The sequence below is a fragment of the Teleopsis dalmanni genome, chromosome 2, assembly GCF_002237135.1.
Source record: "Teleopsis dalmanni isolate 2A chromosome 2, ASM223713v2, whole genome shotgun sequence".
NCBI classification, from domain to species: Eukaryota; Metazoa; Arthropoda; class Insecta; order Diptera; family Diopsidae; genus Teleopsis; species Teleopsis dalmanni.
The window spans coordinates 58,199,849-58,219,482 of record NC_051847.1 but is presented as its reverse complement, the minus strand read 5'-3'; the positions used below and the strand labels follow the sequence as shown (position 1 = coordinate 58,219,482).

The 19,634-nt window shown below is 31.8% G+C and overlaps 2 protein-coding genes across 2 annotated transcripts; both read right to left on the bottom strand.

Moving 5' to 3' along the window:
• Positions 1-1,382: 1,382 nt before the first annotated feature.
• Positions 1,383-6,453, bottom strand: LOC119677571 (F-box/LRR-repeat protein 14). The gene is made up of 2 exons (XM_038088976.1): positions 1,930-6,453; positions 1,383-1,654 (listed from the first exon to the last, which is right to left on the bottom strand). Exon 1 carries the CDS (start codon positions 6,135-6,137, stop codon positions 4,512-4,514), a length of 1,626 nt encoding a protein of 541 aa, XP_037944904.1. The 5' UTR covers positions 6,138-6,453; the 3' UTR covers positions 1,383-1,654; positions 1,930-4,511.
• A 7,539-nt stretch (positions 6,454-13,992) lies between these two features.
• On the bottom strand, positions 13,993-19,525 carry LOC119684825. The gene is made up of 5 exons (XM_038098956.1): positions 19,113-19,525; positions 18,851-18,970; positions 18,662-18,772; positions 15,256-15,486; positions 13,993-14,997 (listed from the first exon to the last, which is right to left on the bottom strand). The coding sequence occupies exons 1-5, from the start codon at positions 19,523-19,525 to the stop codon at positions 14,184-14,186; spliced, it is 1,689 nt and encodes a 562-aa protein (XP_037954884.1). The 3' UTR covers positions 13,993-14,183.
• Between the last annotated feature and the right edge of the window lie 109 nt (positions 19,526-19,634).

Genomic DNA, 19,634 nt, shown 5'->3' with positions numbered 1-19,634 from the left:
TCATATAATCTGCCTCGAAGTTAACTATCTTGTCCGTTAAACATGAAGAACATATTAATGCATCAGATTTCGTACTACAAAGGATATTAAAATAAAAGTTAAAGTTGTAAAAAAATCCTAATTCGTCTGTTCTGAGTCTTACGGATGTAAAAATAAATGAATGGTTAAGTAAGAAATACTTGCAAACCATTTAGGTAGACAATAAGCAGTTTCTGGGAAGGACAAATTTCTTTTTGCAACTATAAACTAAAACTTACACAATGAATAATATTGTACCAAATAACTACTTTGAAAAATCAAACAGGTTAGATGGAATCAACAACAGTAGGAATTAGGATACAATTGTTAACGATCAGTGGCTTAAATATAGTAATTCTAAGAAGACGTTTTGGCTTAATTCAAATGTCTACAGGTCATCTTAAGTAATTAATTTAAACTAAAATTCATTGTTTTATAAATAAACTACAAAAAAATATTTCGTATTAGTACATGGGTTTTATTTCTGTTAACAGAAAGATACACATAGTCGAAAAACGGTGATAAAAGAGACAAATTATTATGAAAGACACAAAATATTCTTAAGATTATAAGACAATGTTATGCGAAAAAGGAATAAAAATATGTAGTTACAATTCTGAGATACATAGTCTTTTAGAAACTAAAAATGGATATGTAACTTCAAGTTATACGGAGAAGATAGAAATGTGTGGAAAAATTCGTTGCATGTTTTCAGCGTTGCATGGACTTGAAAGAAGACTACTTCGACTAAACAAGAATAAAATATCATCGGATCTCGATCAGGCTATGCACATTAGCACTGAAATTTTGTGGAGCTTTGTGTCCATGTTGTTAGAACATTTTACATATATTAATAAATCCTGATCTAATAACATAGGACGTACTTGTGGATTTAGGATTATTGCACTTCTACATAGAAAATTGTGCAAGATAAATCTTGTTTCCTATTCTATACTGTTTACTCGAACTAAAATCTATTTTGCCATGATTGTTACTTTTCAGCACATAAAATTAGGAAAGAAAACCCCTATTTTTCCATTTTTTATATTACCTACTCGAGTTAAACCTTTATTGCTAGGATCATTGCACTTCTGCATATAGAATTTGGAAAGTAAGCCCCTATTTTTCCCTTTTCTACATAACTTACTCGTGCTAAATCTTCTTTGCTAGGATCATTGCACTTCTGCATATAAAATTGGGAAAGTAATACCCTATTTTTCCCTTTTCTACATAACTTACTCGTGCTAAATCTTTTTCGCTAGGATCATTGCACTTCTGCTTATAAAATTGTGGAAGATGACCCCTATTTTTCCCCTATTCTATATCACTTACTTGTGCTAAATCTTTTTTACTGGGATTATTTCTTTTCGGCATATAAAATTCGGAAAGATAAACTTTGTTTTCGTCTATTCTGTATTGCTTACTCGTGATAAATCTTTTTTGCAAGGTTTGTTACTTTTCAGCATATAAAATTAGGTAAGAAAGCCCCTATTTTTTCCCTTTTCTATATTACTTACACGAGCTAAACCTTTTTTGCTAGGATCATTGCACTTCTGCATATAAAATAGGTGGAAGATGCCCCCTATTTTTCCCCTATTCTATATCACTTACTTGTCGGAAATTCGGAAAGATAAACCTTGTTTTCGTCTATTCTGTATTGCTTACTCGTGATAAATCTTTTTTGCAAGGATTGTTACCTTTCGGCATATACAATTAAATAAGATAAATAATTTCTTTCCTATTCTTTATTACTTACTCGTGCTAAATCCATTTTGCTAAGATCGTTGCGCTTCTGCATATAAAATTGTGGAATATGACCCCTATTTTTTCCTATTCTATACCACTTACTTGTGCTAAATCTTTTTTACTGGGATTATTACTTTTCGGCATATAAAATTTGGAAAAATAAACCTTGTTTTCGTCTATTCTGTATTGCTTACTCGTGATAAATCTTTTTTGCAAGGTTTGTTACTTTTCAGCATATAAAATTAGGTAAGAAAACCCCTATTTTTCCATTTTTTATATTACCTACTCGAGTTAAACCTTTATTGCTAGGATCATTGCACTTCTGCATATAGAATTTGGAAAGTAAGCCCCTATTTTTCCCTTTTCTACATAACTTACTCGTGCTAAATCTTCTTTGCTAGGATCATTGCACTTCTGCATATAAAATTGGGAAAGTAATACCCTATTTTTCCCTTTTCTACATAACTTACTCGTGCTAAATCTTTTTCGCTAGGATCGTTGCACTTCTGCATATAAAATTGAGGAAGATTACCCCTATTTTTTCCTATTCTTTACCACTTACTTGTGCTAAATATTTTTTGTTAGGATTATCACTTTTGGGCATATAAAATTAGGAAAGATGAATCTTGTTTTTATCTATTGTACATTGCTTACTCGTGCTAAATCTTTTTTGCAAGGATTGTCACCTTTCGGCATATACAATTAAATAAGATAAATGCTTTCTTCCCTATTCTTTATTACTTACTCGTGCTAAATCCTTTTTGCTAAGATCGTTGCACTTCTGCATATAAAATTGAGGAAGATAACCCCTAATTTTTTCTATTCTATACCACTTACTCGTGCTAAATCTTTTTTTGCTAGGATTGTTGCACTTCTGCATATAAAATTAGCCATGATAATTTTTGTATTGGTTACTAGTCTTTATTATTTAGTCGAACTTTATAATAACGCTCTATTATAAAAAAGTAAAGTTTATAACAATTTTTTGATGGACGGAAGTGAAAAATATTATTCATGTACATATGAATCTTTATTAATATAATATTATAAAATATATTTCTGTTGACCCACACATTTCTCTCTCCCTACTAATAGACCTCCCTGACTATTGTTAATATTACTATTACTATTACTATTATTATTACTATTTATCTCTTTTTTTATTTTCTTAATTCTTAATTTCAGAATTTCAAAATCTTCGCACTTGACATACTACGGAAATCTATGCAAATCTAGTCAACTATGAATGTTATCTTTTGTGCTATGGCAATTGTTATTGTATTATTAATATATCTAACTGTTGTTGTTATAAATGGTATTGTTGTTATTGTTGTCTCATTGTTGTTGTTGCCATAAATTAACTGATTACCGAGTCAAAGCTAGTAAAACTACATATCAATAAACAGATACATGTACATATTATAATGCTTATGTGAAGTTATATATACGTAGCGTAAATTTTTAAAAATTTATTCAAAAATATTTGCATTTGTTTGACTGTGCAAGTTTTTTAGGGTTGCCAATTATAAGCAAATATGTAATGAATTTTATCAGCAGTAAAATGTAACTACGAGACGTATATCTTTTCTCATATAAAAAAACAACGATAATAACAACAATAGCGACAGCAGCAGCGCAGAGTACAACAAAAACAGCATGCACGATTACAACAACAATACCAACAACAATGTTTAAAAACAGTAACAATAAAGTCGCCATGGGTTCCAATGTTCAAACGTACATTTCTGTCTTTCTGTCTGTCCATTTGTTTGCTTGTTAGTCTGTTTGTAAGTTTGTGTGTTTGTCTGTCTCTAAATGTGAAGTTAGCTTGTGCTTGTTTGTGTGTTTGTAACTATGCAGTTGAGTTGGTTGTTGTTGTTTTTGTATTTTTTTTTTAATTCTCCATTCTTTGTATGTTTTAAATTTAGTACAGCGTGTTTATGGCAAACGAAAGCTATGAGGTCTTTTTCCTTTATTATAATTTTTTCTTGATTTTTTTTTTATTTTGTTTTTTATTTTTCCGTCAGTTTCGTAAAAATTCAGCCTGCCTGCTTGGTTTGTACGTTTGTATGTACTGCAGAAGTTTATAACAGTGTCTAACTGTGTAAGTGTGTGTGTACGCGCGGATTGGTATTATAGCATAGCAGTGCATGCACATATGAGCACATAAAAATCATATATAAGTATATATGTATGTTAGCCAAATGTGCTTTTGTCAGTTTGTCCGCTGTTTTGTCTGCTGCTCGCAAGCACACACATTGTAGGTTACGCAAATATGATGCCATGTATGCGTGTGAGCGCTTGTATAAATGTGTGTAATTATTGGTTCATAGTACAATATTTGAATTATATGGTTCAGGGTCTAAGAGTCCGAAGTTAAATTCAACAAATATCGTACGCAGGTAACACAGGCAGACAAACACGGCGGAAACGTATTGTGTTGGTGCGTAAAGGTCCGTCATAATTTTTTTATTTTTTCAAATATAAAATTTGACTTACAAATTAAGCAACAACAACACACTGTGATGTTCTGTATGAAGTCTCTGCTAAACATTCTGCAATACATACCCTACAAACCTTGCTATATAATTTAGTATTAATTTAGTATATCATTTTTGTTAAACTGACCAGAAAAAATAAATATTTTTTTTTTTGCTGCAAGCTTTACTACTACTACTACCGATCTTACCATAGCATCCCTGTCCAGCATGCAGCAAATGTAACTGTTGTTGTTGTTGTTGAACGCATCATCTTACAAGCCATAACCCGAGATTCAGTTTCACCAGGTTTGGTAGTTTCATAATAACATCGATGCCTTTCGAAGAGAGCTGCGTGCAACCATACAAATCGATCGTCTTCAAGTTGTTCAATTCTTCGGCTAACGTTTGCAGTCCCTTATCGGTGACCCGACTGCATTGTCCAATGTTGAGATTCTCTAGCTCATGTAATGACTTTGCTAATTTGGTCATGCCCTGATCTGTGATTTGACATTGATTCAGGCTCAACGAACGTAGATGATATAGACCCTGCGCTATATGATTTAACGCTTGATCGCTGATCTTATCGCAGAAACTAACATCCAGTGACAATATACCACTGCCGCCCTCTGTTAGATATGCCATACCAATGTCAGAGATATTATCGCAGGAACGGAGATTTAATTGTTCAAGTTGTGGCATACGTGCCAAATGTTTCAGTCCACTATCAGTGACCGAAACGCAGAAACTGAGATTAATTGATTTTAGTGACGTTAAACCTTGTGCTATATGGCCGAGTGCTTCGTCGCTTAAACGTTGGCAGTCCTGCAAACCCAAATATTCCAGCGCTAAATTACCTTCCGCCGTTTCCTTACTTAGCCCGGAAAGATGCCCAATCCCTTGATCACTTATATGCCAACAGGAACGCAAATTTAAATGCTTCAATTTTTTCAAACCCCACGCTATAAGCAGCAGACCCGTATTCGTGATATTACAACAACCGCCCAATTCCAGCGTTTCCAGATTCTTGAGATGTTGCGCAATGCGACCCAGACTAGTATCGGTAATTTGTTTACACAAAGACAAATCCAATTCTTTTAAATTTGGCAGATCCACAGAAAATGCATGACCCAAATTCACATCAGCCACATTAAAGCAACCACTTAAATTCAGCGATACCAGAGACGGTACACCCCACAGCAAATCCTTCAACGATCTGCGCAGTGATAGTATCTGCACCTTCTTTATACCTCGTCGCACTAACGAATTAAAGAGACTAGGACTGGAACGTTTCAGATGTAGCTTAGCTTCAACACCCTTCCAAACACTTTTGGCATATGCTGCATCCCGCCAAGCTACACAGACTTGTGCAGCGCGTCCTATATCACGCACTGGCAACTTTTGGAAGATCATTTCTAGTATTTCTGGAAAGAGATTACTTATGTGTATACCTTCAACGGGTGGTGGACTTTCTGGTGACGCGGGTCTATGCTGATGATGATGATGGTGATGATTATGATGATGTTGCGCATGTGCTGCTGCAGCGGCTGCTGCAGCTGCTGCCGCTGCGTGTTGTAGGTGATACAATGCGGGAGGTATTGACTGTAGCTGTGGCCTGTGGTGCAGTGCATAGGGGGTAAAACGTAGATAGTGGTGTGCACGCTGCGTGAGGCCGGGTAATTCAGTCTGCTGATAAAGATGATCATCCAACGTACTCCAAGCAGCGGCTGCTGCTAATTGCGTTGCTGTAGGTAAGCTACTTCCACCGCCACCAGTAGTGCCCCCGCCGCCACCACCACCACTACCGCCACCATGATAACTTGTAAGCGCTGCAGCTGTTTGCAGTGTTATTGTTGTTTGATGATGGAAAGGAAGAATTTCGGTATTTGTGGCCATTTTATTTTACTTTTGCTGTTTTGCTTTTTTTTTGTTTTATTAAAGTTATAATTATATGAACCTAGCTTGTTCTTGCTTTCTGAGCGCAAATTTAAAAACGCGCGCGCGTAACTGTTTTGACACTTCAATTATTTATTAACGGTTTTTTAAACAAATATTAAAATTTGTTTAATTGCATTTTGTATAACAGTTCGTTGCACTTTATTTGTTTTTGTTTTCTACTTGTGACGAATTTTATTCGAAAACAATGTATAGAAATCTTTTAACACTAGTAACGCTATTTTAAATTTGTTGTTGCGTTTTTATTTAAATATTTTTTTATTTATTTCCACTACTTTTTTTGTAATTTATGTTTTTTAAATATTTTCTATTTAATTTCATTTATGCATTTAAAATGTAGTGTTATTTTTATTACTGTTATTTATTCCATTTTATATGGAACGCACAAAAAACTACTTTGTCGACCTCTATCGACCGCTTGCATGACACCACAACCGCACAGAATAACAACGTTTCACGAACTGAATTCCATTTCATTGGCATTCAGTGCGTTTACTTCAAGTTGTGCATGAAACAATGCTGTCTTCTCGAAGAGCGCACACACACAACCATAGCAGCTGCGAAGGCAGGTAGTAAACAAACAAATATGCTCGCCAGAGAGCAACTTAAGAGAATAGCGGCAAGTTTTAGGTTTTCTTGTGTGAGTGAGTTAACTTTGCAGAATTCAGCAATTCAAAGCAATGTAAATTGTATGCAGGTAGGTTTGGGTTTGTGTTGTGTTGAGATTGTAGCAAGGAATTTTGTTGCTGAATTTGATTATTTTGATTTAGAATGAATTCTAAACTCGGTTTTGGAAACAATGTTGTTGTTTAGGCTGAGAATTAAAAAATGTAGGAGAGTATAATATACGAAAGTTAAAAATTTAAGTTAAAGTAAATTATTTCCAAAACTTTAAGCCATACTTATAACCCTTATAACTTTAAAGAGTGAGAAGAAGTTATAACGACCGGGTCTCTCTGTATTCGGAAAACTCTAAAATGTATGCCAAGTAAAATGTAAGAAAGTCAAAAAAACAAAGTAAATTACAATTTTTAAAACTTTAAGTCGTATTTTTAACCCTATTGAGCTTAGAGAGTAATAAATAGTTATTATACCGTTCTATATATAACCATGAATCCCTCGATTCCAAAAATTCATACCAAATAAAGTATAAGGAAATTAAAAACACAAAGTAAATCATACTTTCCAAAACTTTAAGTCGTACTTTTAACCCTATTATGCTTAAAGGGTAAAAAAACTAGTTATTCCTGTATTTGAAAAACTCAAAAATTTATACCAAATAAAACATAAGAAAGTCAAAAATGTAAGTCAAAGTATAATTAGAGGGTAAATAATGGTTATTATATCATTTTATGTAAAACTAAGTGTCCATGTACCTCAAAAGTCAACAATTGAAATCAAAGTAAAATATGTTTTCCATAAATGTACTTTATATGTACTTCATACTTTAAACCCTATTATGCATAGAAAATAAAAAAATAATTTATCATACCATACTAGAATAGAATATAAATAAACAGGGAGCCGTATCCTAACGGAGAGGGGCACCGCGACAATAGTTGATATATTTTGATGATACTATCTATCTTTTCGGACAGAACAATTTTGTTAACTCTGTTAATAGCTTACTGTAACTGTAGAGACGAACCAGCTCATTCTATACTATCTATAAAAGAAAATCGATTTACCATTCTATTTGTAATCCAGTATCCCATGTACCACAACTGGTTTTATGTTATATGTGTACATTCAAAGTTGTCTGATTTTTCTTAAGCTCTAAAGTAAAACAATTTAAAGTCAGAGGATATATTATTTTCGCCTTTTCCCATTTCCTCTTCTTTTTGTACCCACATTCTTTTGGTAGAATTACTAATTACAAAATAACATTGGACTACATATCAAAAATTGACCTGATTATCCAGTCAGAAATTTCAAAGATAGAGAGATGATAGAAATAAAATTAGATGGTCAAATAAAATTAAGAAATAAATTAAAATGAAATTTTTCTTGAATATAGTTTTGTAGTTAGACTTTCTTTTGAATGTATTCTAAGCACAACTGACTTACAAGAATCGTTCTAAAATCGATCAATCGAACCCAAACAGGATCAATTCTTCTATTTTTTTTGGAATCTATCAAGAACTATAATAGGTTGGAAAATGAAATTCGAGTTACAAAATATTAAGGTATTAAGATATTGAAACTTATCATTAGGATTTAGGAAGTTTTATGATTCCATCCTCTTCAAAACTCAGCCCAAACATAAAATTATCATAAAAATTTTTTTAATATATTTAAAATTTTGGTTTACTTCCATTAGACTATACAAATTTATTGCAAATATAAAAATACAATTTTAAGCAAAATATGTAAGTTTTTAATTAAACTTAAACCGCTAATTATTTCTTGACTCTTACAATCTTATGAAATATTTAGTGAAATTGAGTTTTCTTAAAAAGTGGCTCAACTTGAATTCCTTATAACTATTTTAATGCTCAAAATATATTTATTTATTGTAAGTAAAAAAGTTTCAAATTTTGATAAATAATAATATTTAATAACTGAAAATGTACAAAAAATCAACTATTTATTACAGCTTTTTTGGCTTTTACCCAAAATAAGTATTCGAGTTTTTCAAAATTATTCTTTTACTAATAGTTACTAATAGCCCAATTAGTAGAATAATTAGTAAAGTATTAGTGTCAGATCTTCAGAAAAAACAGAAAATTGTTCTCAACATTCTATTTTCACTACATATCTCAGGACCTAATAAAAAAAACCAATAAGTAATAACATGAGAACACTTATCATTTTACAATCTATCCATAAATTATTTAATTTATTTACATTTTAAATTTCAAATAAATCATTTGAAAAACAACGAAGTTATCACACATTATGCTCAGACGCACGATCTGTAATACCGGGGTTTTAATAGCCCGATCGGGTTTAATGATTTTGAAAATACATTAAAAAGGAGAGCAAATTCATATAAATATACTGATTCAGAAAAAACCGAATTTTGATCGTCTAATTTTAATTTTGTCACACTGTGACGCCTTCTTTTATGCGCTTAGTCAACCCATGTTTTTAGAATTCATTGTAAAATATTCTAAAGAAAAAGGTAAATCTATAGTCTTTTCAGACAATAGAATTGAAAGCTTAAAACAAGACAGTTCTTTTCAAAATTACATTATGGTCACCATATTTATATGAATATGAAATTGGATATTAGATTAATTTCTAATATTTCTATTATTGTATTCTGGTTCTAACAAAATAGTTATACATGAGTGGAGAACCCTTGTTTTAAATAACAAAAAGTGGTAATTCATATCTAAGAAAATAAGTGGACAGTGCAAATTTTAACTCTCTATTTATTATACTTACTTAAATGGCTATAATAACTTATTACCGGCGTTTCAGCCCGGCGCAGTTTTCCTCTTCAGGCTACTCTACTGCTGGGGTAAACTCAGTGGTTGGTCCTAGGGGTCATTGCAATAAATTTTTAAAAGGAGGTGTTTTAAGGTTTCTGTAGTTATTCATTAATATAATTAATTATAATATAATAAAATAATATAATAAATTAATATAATTAATAAAATATTTTAAGAATGATTATCAATACGATATTTATATATATTTATATATGTATATAAAACTCGTTCTCTGCTTGATCTCGGCAATTTTTGTCTTTGTCGCTGTTCCTTGTCTTTGTCAATTCCAATCCTTTTATTCTGAAAATCGGTTAGAAGTCTTATAGTCTCACAGAAATCTAATAGTAATGTGACCGTAATATATAAAGAGATCATTAACACATACTTTAAATTTAGAGATTATTTTTATAGATATGAAGAATCCTTTTTTTTCTGATGTGCTTTTGAAGATTTTATAAAACTATTCAGTTTCATATTTAAAAAAGGTTCTAAAAACTTTTGTAATCTGGCTCTTACATGTCTACTATAGGAAAACCAATGTTAGAGTCATAAAATCACTTAAACTCTGTGGTTTATTCGGGGGGAGAGGACAAAGAATAGATCTTTGTTGACAATCGACAGATAATAAAAAAAAATATAATTTTCATATATTTTTATATTTATATTTTATATTTTTTTGTTTTATTACAAATAGTAAGTTAAGACTAAAATTAATTTGAAAGTTAACGAAGAATAAGAAACTGAACTGGAATAAGGTCCTTCGCCCTGTATATATTATATTTAATACTAAAATTAACTAGTAATTTTTATATTTTATATTTATTTATAACAAATAGTAAGTTAACACTAAAATTAATTTGAAAGTTGACTAAGAATAAAGAACTGAACTGGACTATTAGGTCCTTCGCCCTGTATTTATTATATTTAATACTAATATTAACTAGTAATTTTGATGTATGAAACACTTTTCTGGAACAGAATCTTAATAGTACTTACCTAACTGGAACCATAATCTATCCTTAGCTCTGCTATAATCACAAGAATGTTAAGCCCCAAAAATTACAATCCAAATTTACTAAAAAAAAAGAAATTAGGAAAAAGAAAACTCTACTCTGCGACTATAGAAGGGCCTGTTTTGAATATCATGAAATCGGAAATTTCGTGTCTAAATGTATGCGAACCAAATATCAAATAAACAATGCAAATATTGTAATATTGGTGGTCTTCGAACTGCCGTTGGCCATGGATAGCGAGTGTAATACGCACCAACACAAGCTCAATGAATACGCACTCTAGTATATACACACGTATACACGTAACAACATGGCTAAGTAAGCAATATTATATGCACACGCATAAACACGTTATTGGACCTTTAAGTTCATACCCTGATTCCAAGAAATTCGTGCATATAAAAAGTTGCCGCTGTGCTGTTATATTTTTTTTTTAATACACGAAGTCCTCATTGCTTTTGCTGTTACTGTTGTTTTTTTGTAGTTGTTGTTGTTGTTGTTGTACTGTTATTGATACTCGTATGTTAAAAAAGAAGAAACACACAACAAAACACAAAAAAGAACGAAAAGCAACAAAAAAATAATGTGAAGCCGAAATGGGAACTCAATGTTATTTCATGTCTTTCTTATTTTTTTAATGATTTTCAGAATCCAACAACAGCAGTGCAGTGTATACGCAACATTGTTGTTGTAAGCAGTTTAAGAAAACAGAAGAAGCAGCGTAGACATTACAGAAAAAAAGAAAACTACCTGCAATTTATGTAGAGAAAAGCGCCTCCAAAGAAAATTCTAAAGGCGCTGATTTATTTCTATGGGAAGTGATTTCTTTTCTTATACTTTGCCTTGTTTCTAATATTATTTCTATTCTTAAATTTTTTTTATTTTACAAAATATATGGCACGGTAAAGTATGGTTTGGCATTTCTCATTTGAACCCTCAAAAGTCCTAATCTTTGAAAGGATGCACAATAGGTTCAGGTTGCATGCAATCACTTATAATAACGATGATGGCAGTGGTCGTGGACGGTATTGATTCTATTGTCTGCTACCTGTGAAACAGGTTTCACTCTAAGGCAAGATCAATGCTGACAATCTACCAAAAAAAAATTTTTTTTAAAATTCCTAAATAATAAAAATATCATAAGAAGCAAAAGGAATCCAATAATGATTTTGAAACTTATGAAATAATCTTTTCGTTGAAATATGCACAACAATATTCCAAAAGCAACAGGATTTCAAAATATTTTTTTTTTTGATGCTACACAACCCTCTTGCAAATACAACAAAGCGGTTGAACTGACTACGCAAATGCATAGTTTAAAAGATAATAATCGATTGCGTCTTTATATGACAGAACTTGGGATTTTGCCAGAGGAATAACTCTAATAATTACAAAATGAAGAAGAAACAGAAGAAAATGAACAACAACATACAGTCTTCTCAAAGAAGGTGCAACTTTATACACCAGCAACTCACACACAGCAACTCGCAACTGTTGCAGGTAACAGCGAAATGTTACTTTTAAGGCGATAACAGTGGGCGAAATTGGCGTTAACCAACGCAATAAAATCTGTAATCGCTGACATAGTTTACACATTTGGCAGATAATGACAAGAATGACAATAAAAAAATGCAAAAACAAAAAAAAAACATAAACAAAATAATGACATATGTAGACTTTTTAATGCGGATGCACAGAAATCGGAACAAAAAAACAAAACAAACAAAAGTAAATATCGAAAAATGTGGGCTTTTGATAGTGAAAACAAGAGTTGAACTGTCAATTTACTCATGTGCATCGCTCATAAAAAGGCGTTAAAGTCAATGCAAAACATGTTGAATTCTATAAGTTTATTAAGTAACATGTTAATCAATAAGAAACATATATAGTCAATAATAATACATATGTTTTCTATCAACTCAAGTGAAGCCTTTAGGGAGTAGCGATATTGAAATGACATAAGTGAATTAATGATGAAATTTAATTTTCATAACAATACTCAGTGGAGTAACTAGTAGGTTGCAAGGAGTGGGGATATTTTCCAGGTAAAAGGAATATAATAATATCAAAATGATAATATATAAATTACACAGAACTGTAGTATACAATATACACAAAAACTTATAATACTGATAGATGCAGGATACCACCTATGCCTAAGTAAGTGTAACTGTAACTGTAACTAGTGGATGTAGGCAGTGGGAACATGCTCCGATTGACATCATCCTATAGAAGTAATATCCAAATGAAAATGTACAAATTTTACAAAGCTATATAACATAGATTTTAACACTAACAAAAATAGAATACGACCAAACAATCTGCAAAGCTGCAGACACATTGTCGGTTTAGTTCTCAATTATATACACGGTTGAAAATTTTAGTTAAAATTCTCAAGACTTAAAACTTTTTTAAGGTTTAAATCAATATTTTTAAACTCTGGGGTTGAGGTTTTTAAACCCACAGAAGTTGATAATCTGTAATATACAAGAAAATAAACTTTCGGAGTTGAATGCTTAAACCTTAAAGTTTAAATCATAGAAAATAAACTGCATAAGTTGATAACATAATCCACAAGTTATATTTTTATTTTGTTTCCTGACAAGTCACAATTCGTAATTGAGCAGTAAGTAAACAAGCACAATGATCGAGTTTCGAGAGAGAGGTCAGCTGAAAATTTAAACATACGAATGTCAATCAGAGAGCAGGCGCCCCCAATGATGATCTAATCAATCGGAAAATTATTTAAGAGGGAGCACTAATGCCTCAGGCGAATTAGTATTTAGGTCGCAGGCGTTGGACATTTCAACAGGACTTAGCACAAAGCACGCGTCAACCAAGAATGGCTGAACAACAACGTTCCGTGCTTTATTCCATTCACACAGTGTTCACCGTGTTCTTTTGATAAAAACTCTTTAGATTTCTCGGTCTGGAGTATTTTAAAAAATACGGTTGGCAGTAAAAAATACAGAAATGTCGATCGTCTGAAGCAAGCGTTAAGCCGAGAATGAATCAAAATACCGCTATTTGCAGGCAGCGTGTGATAGCTTCATTGGCCGTTTGAAGGACTTAATTCTAGCTAGAGTTGGCCATATTGAACCCAAATAAATTAACTTAAAAATTTAAAGTTCTTTACGCATATTTTCATTTATCTTTAATTAAATTTAACAAAATTGAACAAAATAGAGCGTTTTACTTTGTTGTAAATTTCGTCTGCCATATTATATATTATTTTCTGCAACAACCCATGGCATACTCACTACTCTATCCTCATCTATTAGAAGATCACGACGATACAAAATTAAAAAAACAAATTTAAAATTGGTATATACGTTCCAATATCTATTTTTATCTATTTTAAAAGTTTAAATTTTTTTACAAATATTTTCTCCTTTACATCGAATTCAATACATTTTCACTTTCGTTTGCCTTTTCATACTTCTAACTACTTTCACTGCTATTCACTGTACAACAAAACTAACAAGTTAATCAATTTATTCGCTTCATAATTCACTTTATTAAAACATTTGTTATCACTATGAACTGTTAACACTTTTGTCAACACGTTGATGCACCGATTTCGGCCTCAGTAAAATATTCGCAATCCTCTGCATTGGCAGCTCGACGAGTAAAACCAATAAAAATGCACCAGCCATCGACAATAAAATGATAGCAAGAAAATCCATGCCAGAGCCGACCTCAGTGAAATTGGTTGCTTCACTGCGTAAACCAAAAGATGCAAAAACAATGACAGGCGCGACCATATAAACGCTGAAGCAAAACTTATTCATAAACAGAAATGGACGTGCACTCAGGAGCGCATCAAAATATCCACCATGGCCGAAGGCGCACAATAAAATCACACCGCCGATGCAGATAGCGAACAGTAATTTGCCAAAGGACATAATTATGGCAACCAACCAGGAGGGTGTCGAGCGCCAGTAGCTCATGAAATTTGTGAAAACGTAAATTGTGGCCAAGAATAACCAAAAAACCGCACGCCAAACCGATACACGCAAATCCACCGTCGTCGACTCAACGCCACTGTATTGTGCATGATGTTCTAACTGTTGTACTTGTACTTGTTGTTGTTGTTGTTCTTGTTGTTGCAACTGTTTTTGTAACCGATGTTCATACTGTAGCTGTTCTTGTTGTTGTTGTTGTTGTTGTTGTTGTTGCCGTTGCCAATATTGTTGATTCTGTTGATGATGACGATGACGACGACGATGATGATGATGATGCCGATAATAATGCATAAGCCAACCAAAGGCTACACCCACAATGTAGGGTACACAACGAACCCATGATTTCACGTAGAGTTGACTAAGCGTACTATGGATGACATCAATTCTGTTCGAAAGCAAGTAAGCAAGCGTATATGTGTATGTTTTGTGTGTACGTGTTAGTATATGTAGTGTGGGTGTTTAACACGGACGGTGTACGGACGGTGTACGGACGGACAAGCATTTAAGTTGCGCACATAAAATATTGTCGGATGTGCGTTTGTGTATTGGATTATATATATGTTTGTGTGTGTGTGTTGTTAGTTTGAATGTGTGAATATCTGTTATTGTCACATTTCACACTACAATTGGTAGCCATACTCACTGAAATGTTATGCCGTTGCGGTAATTGCATAGCCAAGCGATTGCCACAAATCCTAGCGTTAATACGGCAAAGGCGATTTTGGCCGCTTTAGCATTTTTCGCATGAATGAAAAGCAAAACAGTGAACAAAATGTAGAACTGCATTTCACAGGCGAGGTACCACGTCCACGAGCAACAAATATTCTCCATGTCCAAAATGTTATGAATATATAATAAATTATACCACCAGTTGCTGTAAGACATAAAAGACGGAAAAGATGGAAAAGACGGAAAAGGTGGAAACTTGTAATAAAAAATACAAATTTAAAAAACAATAAAAATTATGAATTATGAGTAGTCATTTTACGATTATAAGTGTTTAGTATGTAACTAAGTAAGTTAGATGTTAAATGACTATTATTAGTTAAAATGGCTAAAATATAAAAATCACTTACTACTTTAAAAATATTTACTTTTACTTATAGTAAGTAAGAAGTGAAGGTATAGGATGTTGTAAGAATAATATGCATTTAATATTATGCATGCAAACAAATAAAACAAATTATAGTGTTTTTAATATGTTTATGTTAGACGAGTTAATAAGGAATAACTTCAAATTAAGCATCTTGTCGTAATAACATTTACACAATTGCACATATAATTGCACTAATCAACACCTAACATATAGGTGTTGTTATATAGGTATATAACAGGGGTATATATATAAAATATAAGTATTTTTCTGCACTATCTATTTTAGATGTTTTTTTTTCCATAGGAGGTGGAATCTTCTAAACATGCTGTAAAAACATGCCCGATTTATACTGTTCGCTACCACCAGTACTTGGGTTTGAGCAGGTACGATGCTCTTGCATATGCCACACTTTCGATACACTATATATTAGAAGTTTCCCGCGGAACCGCAAACTAGGTATTACTTCGCAGTATTTTACATATACAAACCTTGATAAGCTGAGTGTTGATCTTCCCCAAAACACCAAGAATATCAGGATGTGTACATCACAGTGTAGTGTTGATTTCTTTCAATAAATCATAGTGTGCTGACTGTTGATCTACCCCAATATAACAAGATGTATACACTGTTCCTCTACCACAAAACATTAATGGTTGCGGACTGTGGACCTAACCCAACAAATAAAGGTGTGTTTCTTTAACGCACCAGTATACGCACATTTTTATCTCTCTTAACACATCAGAGGCTGTCTGTTAATCTAACCCGATTCACCAGAATGTGTATAGTATTAATTTATCCGAACACGCCAGGGTGTGCCCAAAGTTGATCTCCCCCAACAAACAGTGATGTACCGCCCGTTGGTCTAATCCGACCCTCAAGGGTTTGTACAACGTTAATCTACCCCAATACACCAGCTTGTGCACATTTTTGATCTTTCCTGACACATAAGGGGCATACTGTGTTGATCTAGCTCAATAACAGCTATTCATACATTAAAACTGTAATACATAGAATCGAAAAGTACATGTCTTTTATATACACGTCCGGATATTCTGGGTGTTGATCAAACTATGAATTTGACAGATCTGCCTTTTATGATTTTCCACAGCGCGTTGATATAACTAAAACAATTTAAAACAGCAAACAGAATCAATGTGGGAACTCATCTTCCTAGATAGGTCTTTTAAAATTGAAAGGCCATAAAATAGAAATTTGCGCCAAATCGTAAATCCGTAAACATATTAAGTACAGTTCGGGGTAGTTATAAAGACAATTTACACTGTCGTGGTACTAATTATTAGAACTGTCAAAGCTAAAAATTATAAACTTACCGTATACGGAAATTTGATCCGTTCAATTAAACATGATATTCTTATTCTATCTTTTCTTATTATAGCTTCTATAATTCTTATATTAATTTTGATGTATTGGTACTGATGTTAATATATTAATTGTTTTGTTATTAGTCTCCTCAAGGACCCATTACCGTTTCAAACTTTTTTAGGTTATAGTTTTGCTAGTTAGCAAAAATAGCACAAATAGACTACAAATACACCACAAATGGATCAAAGCTTTATGTTTAACTACATTAGTTATTAAAGCAAGAAGATTTTCATTTTCATTTAGAGTAATAAGTTTTAATCGAATTAGAGGACTTATGGGAAATGCTTCGCTGCTTTTAATCCAGTTAGAATTATCCCAGGGTTTTAAATTAATTTTATTACAAATATAAAATTTTTTATTAAATTTGTTTGTAATTAAACACAATGAAAAATTAATATAAATAGAGAGAAGTTAAATAGTAATGAATTAATCAAAAAAATATTTTTTATTTTTATTTTTTTGATTGGTTTTTTTGTTGGCGCTGTTTTAGGTGTTTGAAACCTTAAATTTGATAGGACTTAAGTTCAAACCTAACTACATGAAGTCGGAATATATTATGTATGTACAAATAAATCCAATAAAAATGTATAAGACGATGAATATCGGGAAGTTGGCAGTAACTGTCATAGCTGTATGATCACCAACAAATTTAATAAATTAAAAATGTTAATTTAATTTAATGTCAGTGACTATTTTCCTTAATAGAAACTATTGTACACAATAGAGAGGTTTTGAACCGTAGTGTATAACAACAACAAAGTTTTTATTATTTTGATAATATTACACATATTTTAAATACGTTTTTTTCGCTATTTTCCGACAGAAGCTAAAATTTAAAATCTATGTAAATCAATCTAGTATAAGAGGAACCTGAGTTTTTAATGTTCTTAAGCCATTTCATTTATTATCATTAGAATAAAATGAACTCTTCGATTTTTTTAATTATGGAACAAAATATTTTCTATAACTTATTTGGATACGACTGACATGCATTCAACATTAACAATTTTTTTTATTATTAATACCATGAGTTCATCTTCATTATTTAACAATGCCAATTATATTTCAAAAATGATTAAATCAGTGCATATGTTTAACAACGAATTTTAACCCATTTATGAAACAATTCCAAAAGTGACAAGAGTACCCAGGAACCGCTGTTGTGGAGAAAGAGTAGCGTTTATCTAATTACCGCATATTCCCTCGGGAACATTTGTAAATTGCATTTAATTGGGAATCAATGAATTAATCAACATGATTCGATTCAATTTTATATTTGTAAGGGCGAATTATTGAATATAATTTAGTTTAAGGCAATTTTTTTATGGAAATTGTATTGTATGACTTTTGTTGATATTTGGTTTTTTAATAATTTCATTATACACTCAAATTACCATAACGAATTAATACATAAATTGCCCCTATGTAGTCAATGCAGAAGCATTCCTCCATTAATTACAATTCATGCAAAATACATTACCAGTTCTTTAAATATTAAATTATTTAATGAAATTCTATTAACTCTAAGAAAATAATAATTGAAAAACTTAAATAAATTAGTAGTACTTACGTTTTACAATAGATACCACTGTGTGGGCCTAAGTAAAATGGGGAGTACATGTTAAGGAAGTCGTTTAACATATCGCTCAACAGTAACGTGATGATCATGACTGGAGTCAGGCTGTGTGGTAAAAATTAAAGTTGTTATTTATGTTTATGGTGATTGATAAACAAAATATATAAAATTTAATTAACTAACCGTAAATAACGATAAAACACAATTTTACAGAATAACACAAAATTTTGGAGAAAGTTGCCATTCCGTATCAACTGCAGTTGCTTTGCATTTGCCAAAAAATTGGAAACATGCAGGAGAGCACTAAAAAAAATTAAATTAAAAATCATTAAAAAATAAGTGGTTGTAAATAAATATGGTAAATGAAGTGAGAAATAACATATAACGTATAAACATTACTTTTTATAAAATATCATATATGTAGTAAAAATTATTTATTATTTACCTTATAACAAAAAAGATGTCCACATAGAAGCAGGCTTGTATCACCGGCTGCAGTATGAATTGCTCTAATTTGGCAAAGACTAGCGCTGTATTTGTCAAAGCAAACAGTGAATAGTAATAGACGTGGAAGACGGTCACCCATAGACAAATAATTGTACGCAACCCTGCAATGACGCCTAAGAAACTGTCCGATTTGTCTAATTTTAAAGCACGTTGAAAATTCTCTGTTAAACGAAAACTTAACAGAATCTCTTCAAATGTAGAAGAGCTTTTCGCTGTTATTTGTTTTTCTGCTGTTAAATTGTTGTTGTTTGTGCTGGTTGAACTTTTATTTGCTGCTTTTGAGTGTCCGCTTTGCTGTTGATTTAAGCTCTTTTTATATTTATGCATAAGTTCAGCAAGAATAGTTAACATAATAACAAAAGCTAAAATAGAACTGTTAGGGAATTAAAAAATAATTTAATGTAGTCTAAAGAATTAATTATATATATTTTAATATAAAATAAAAAAAATGAATACGAAT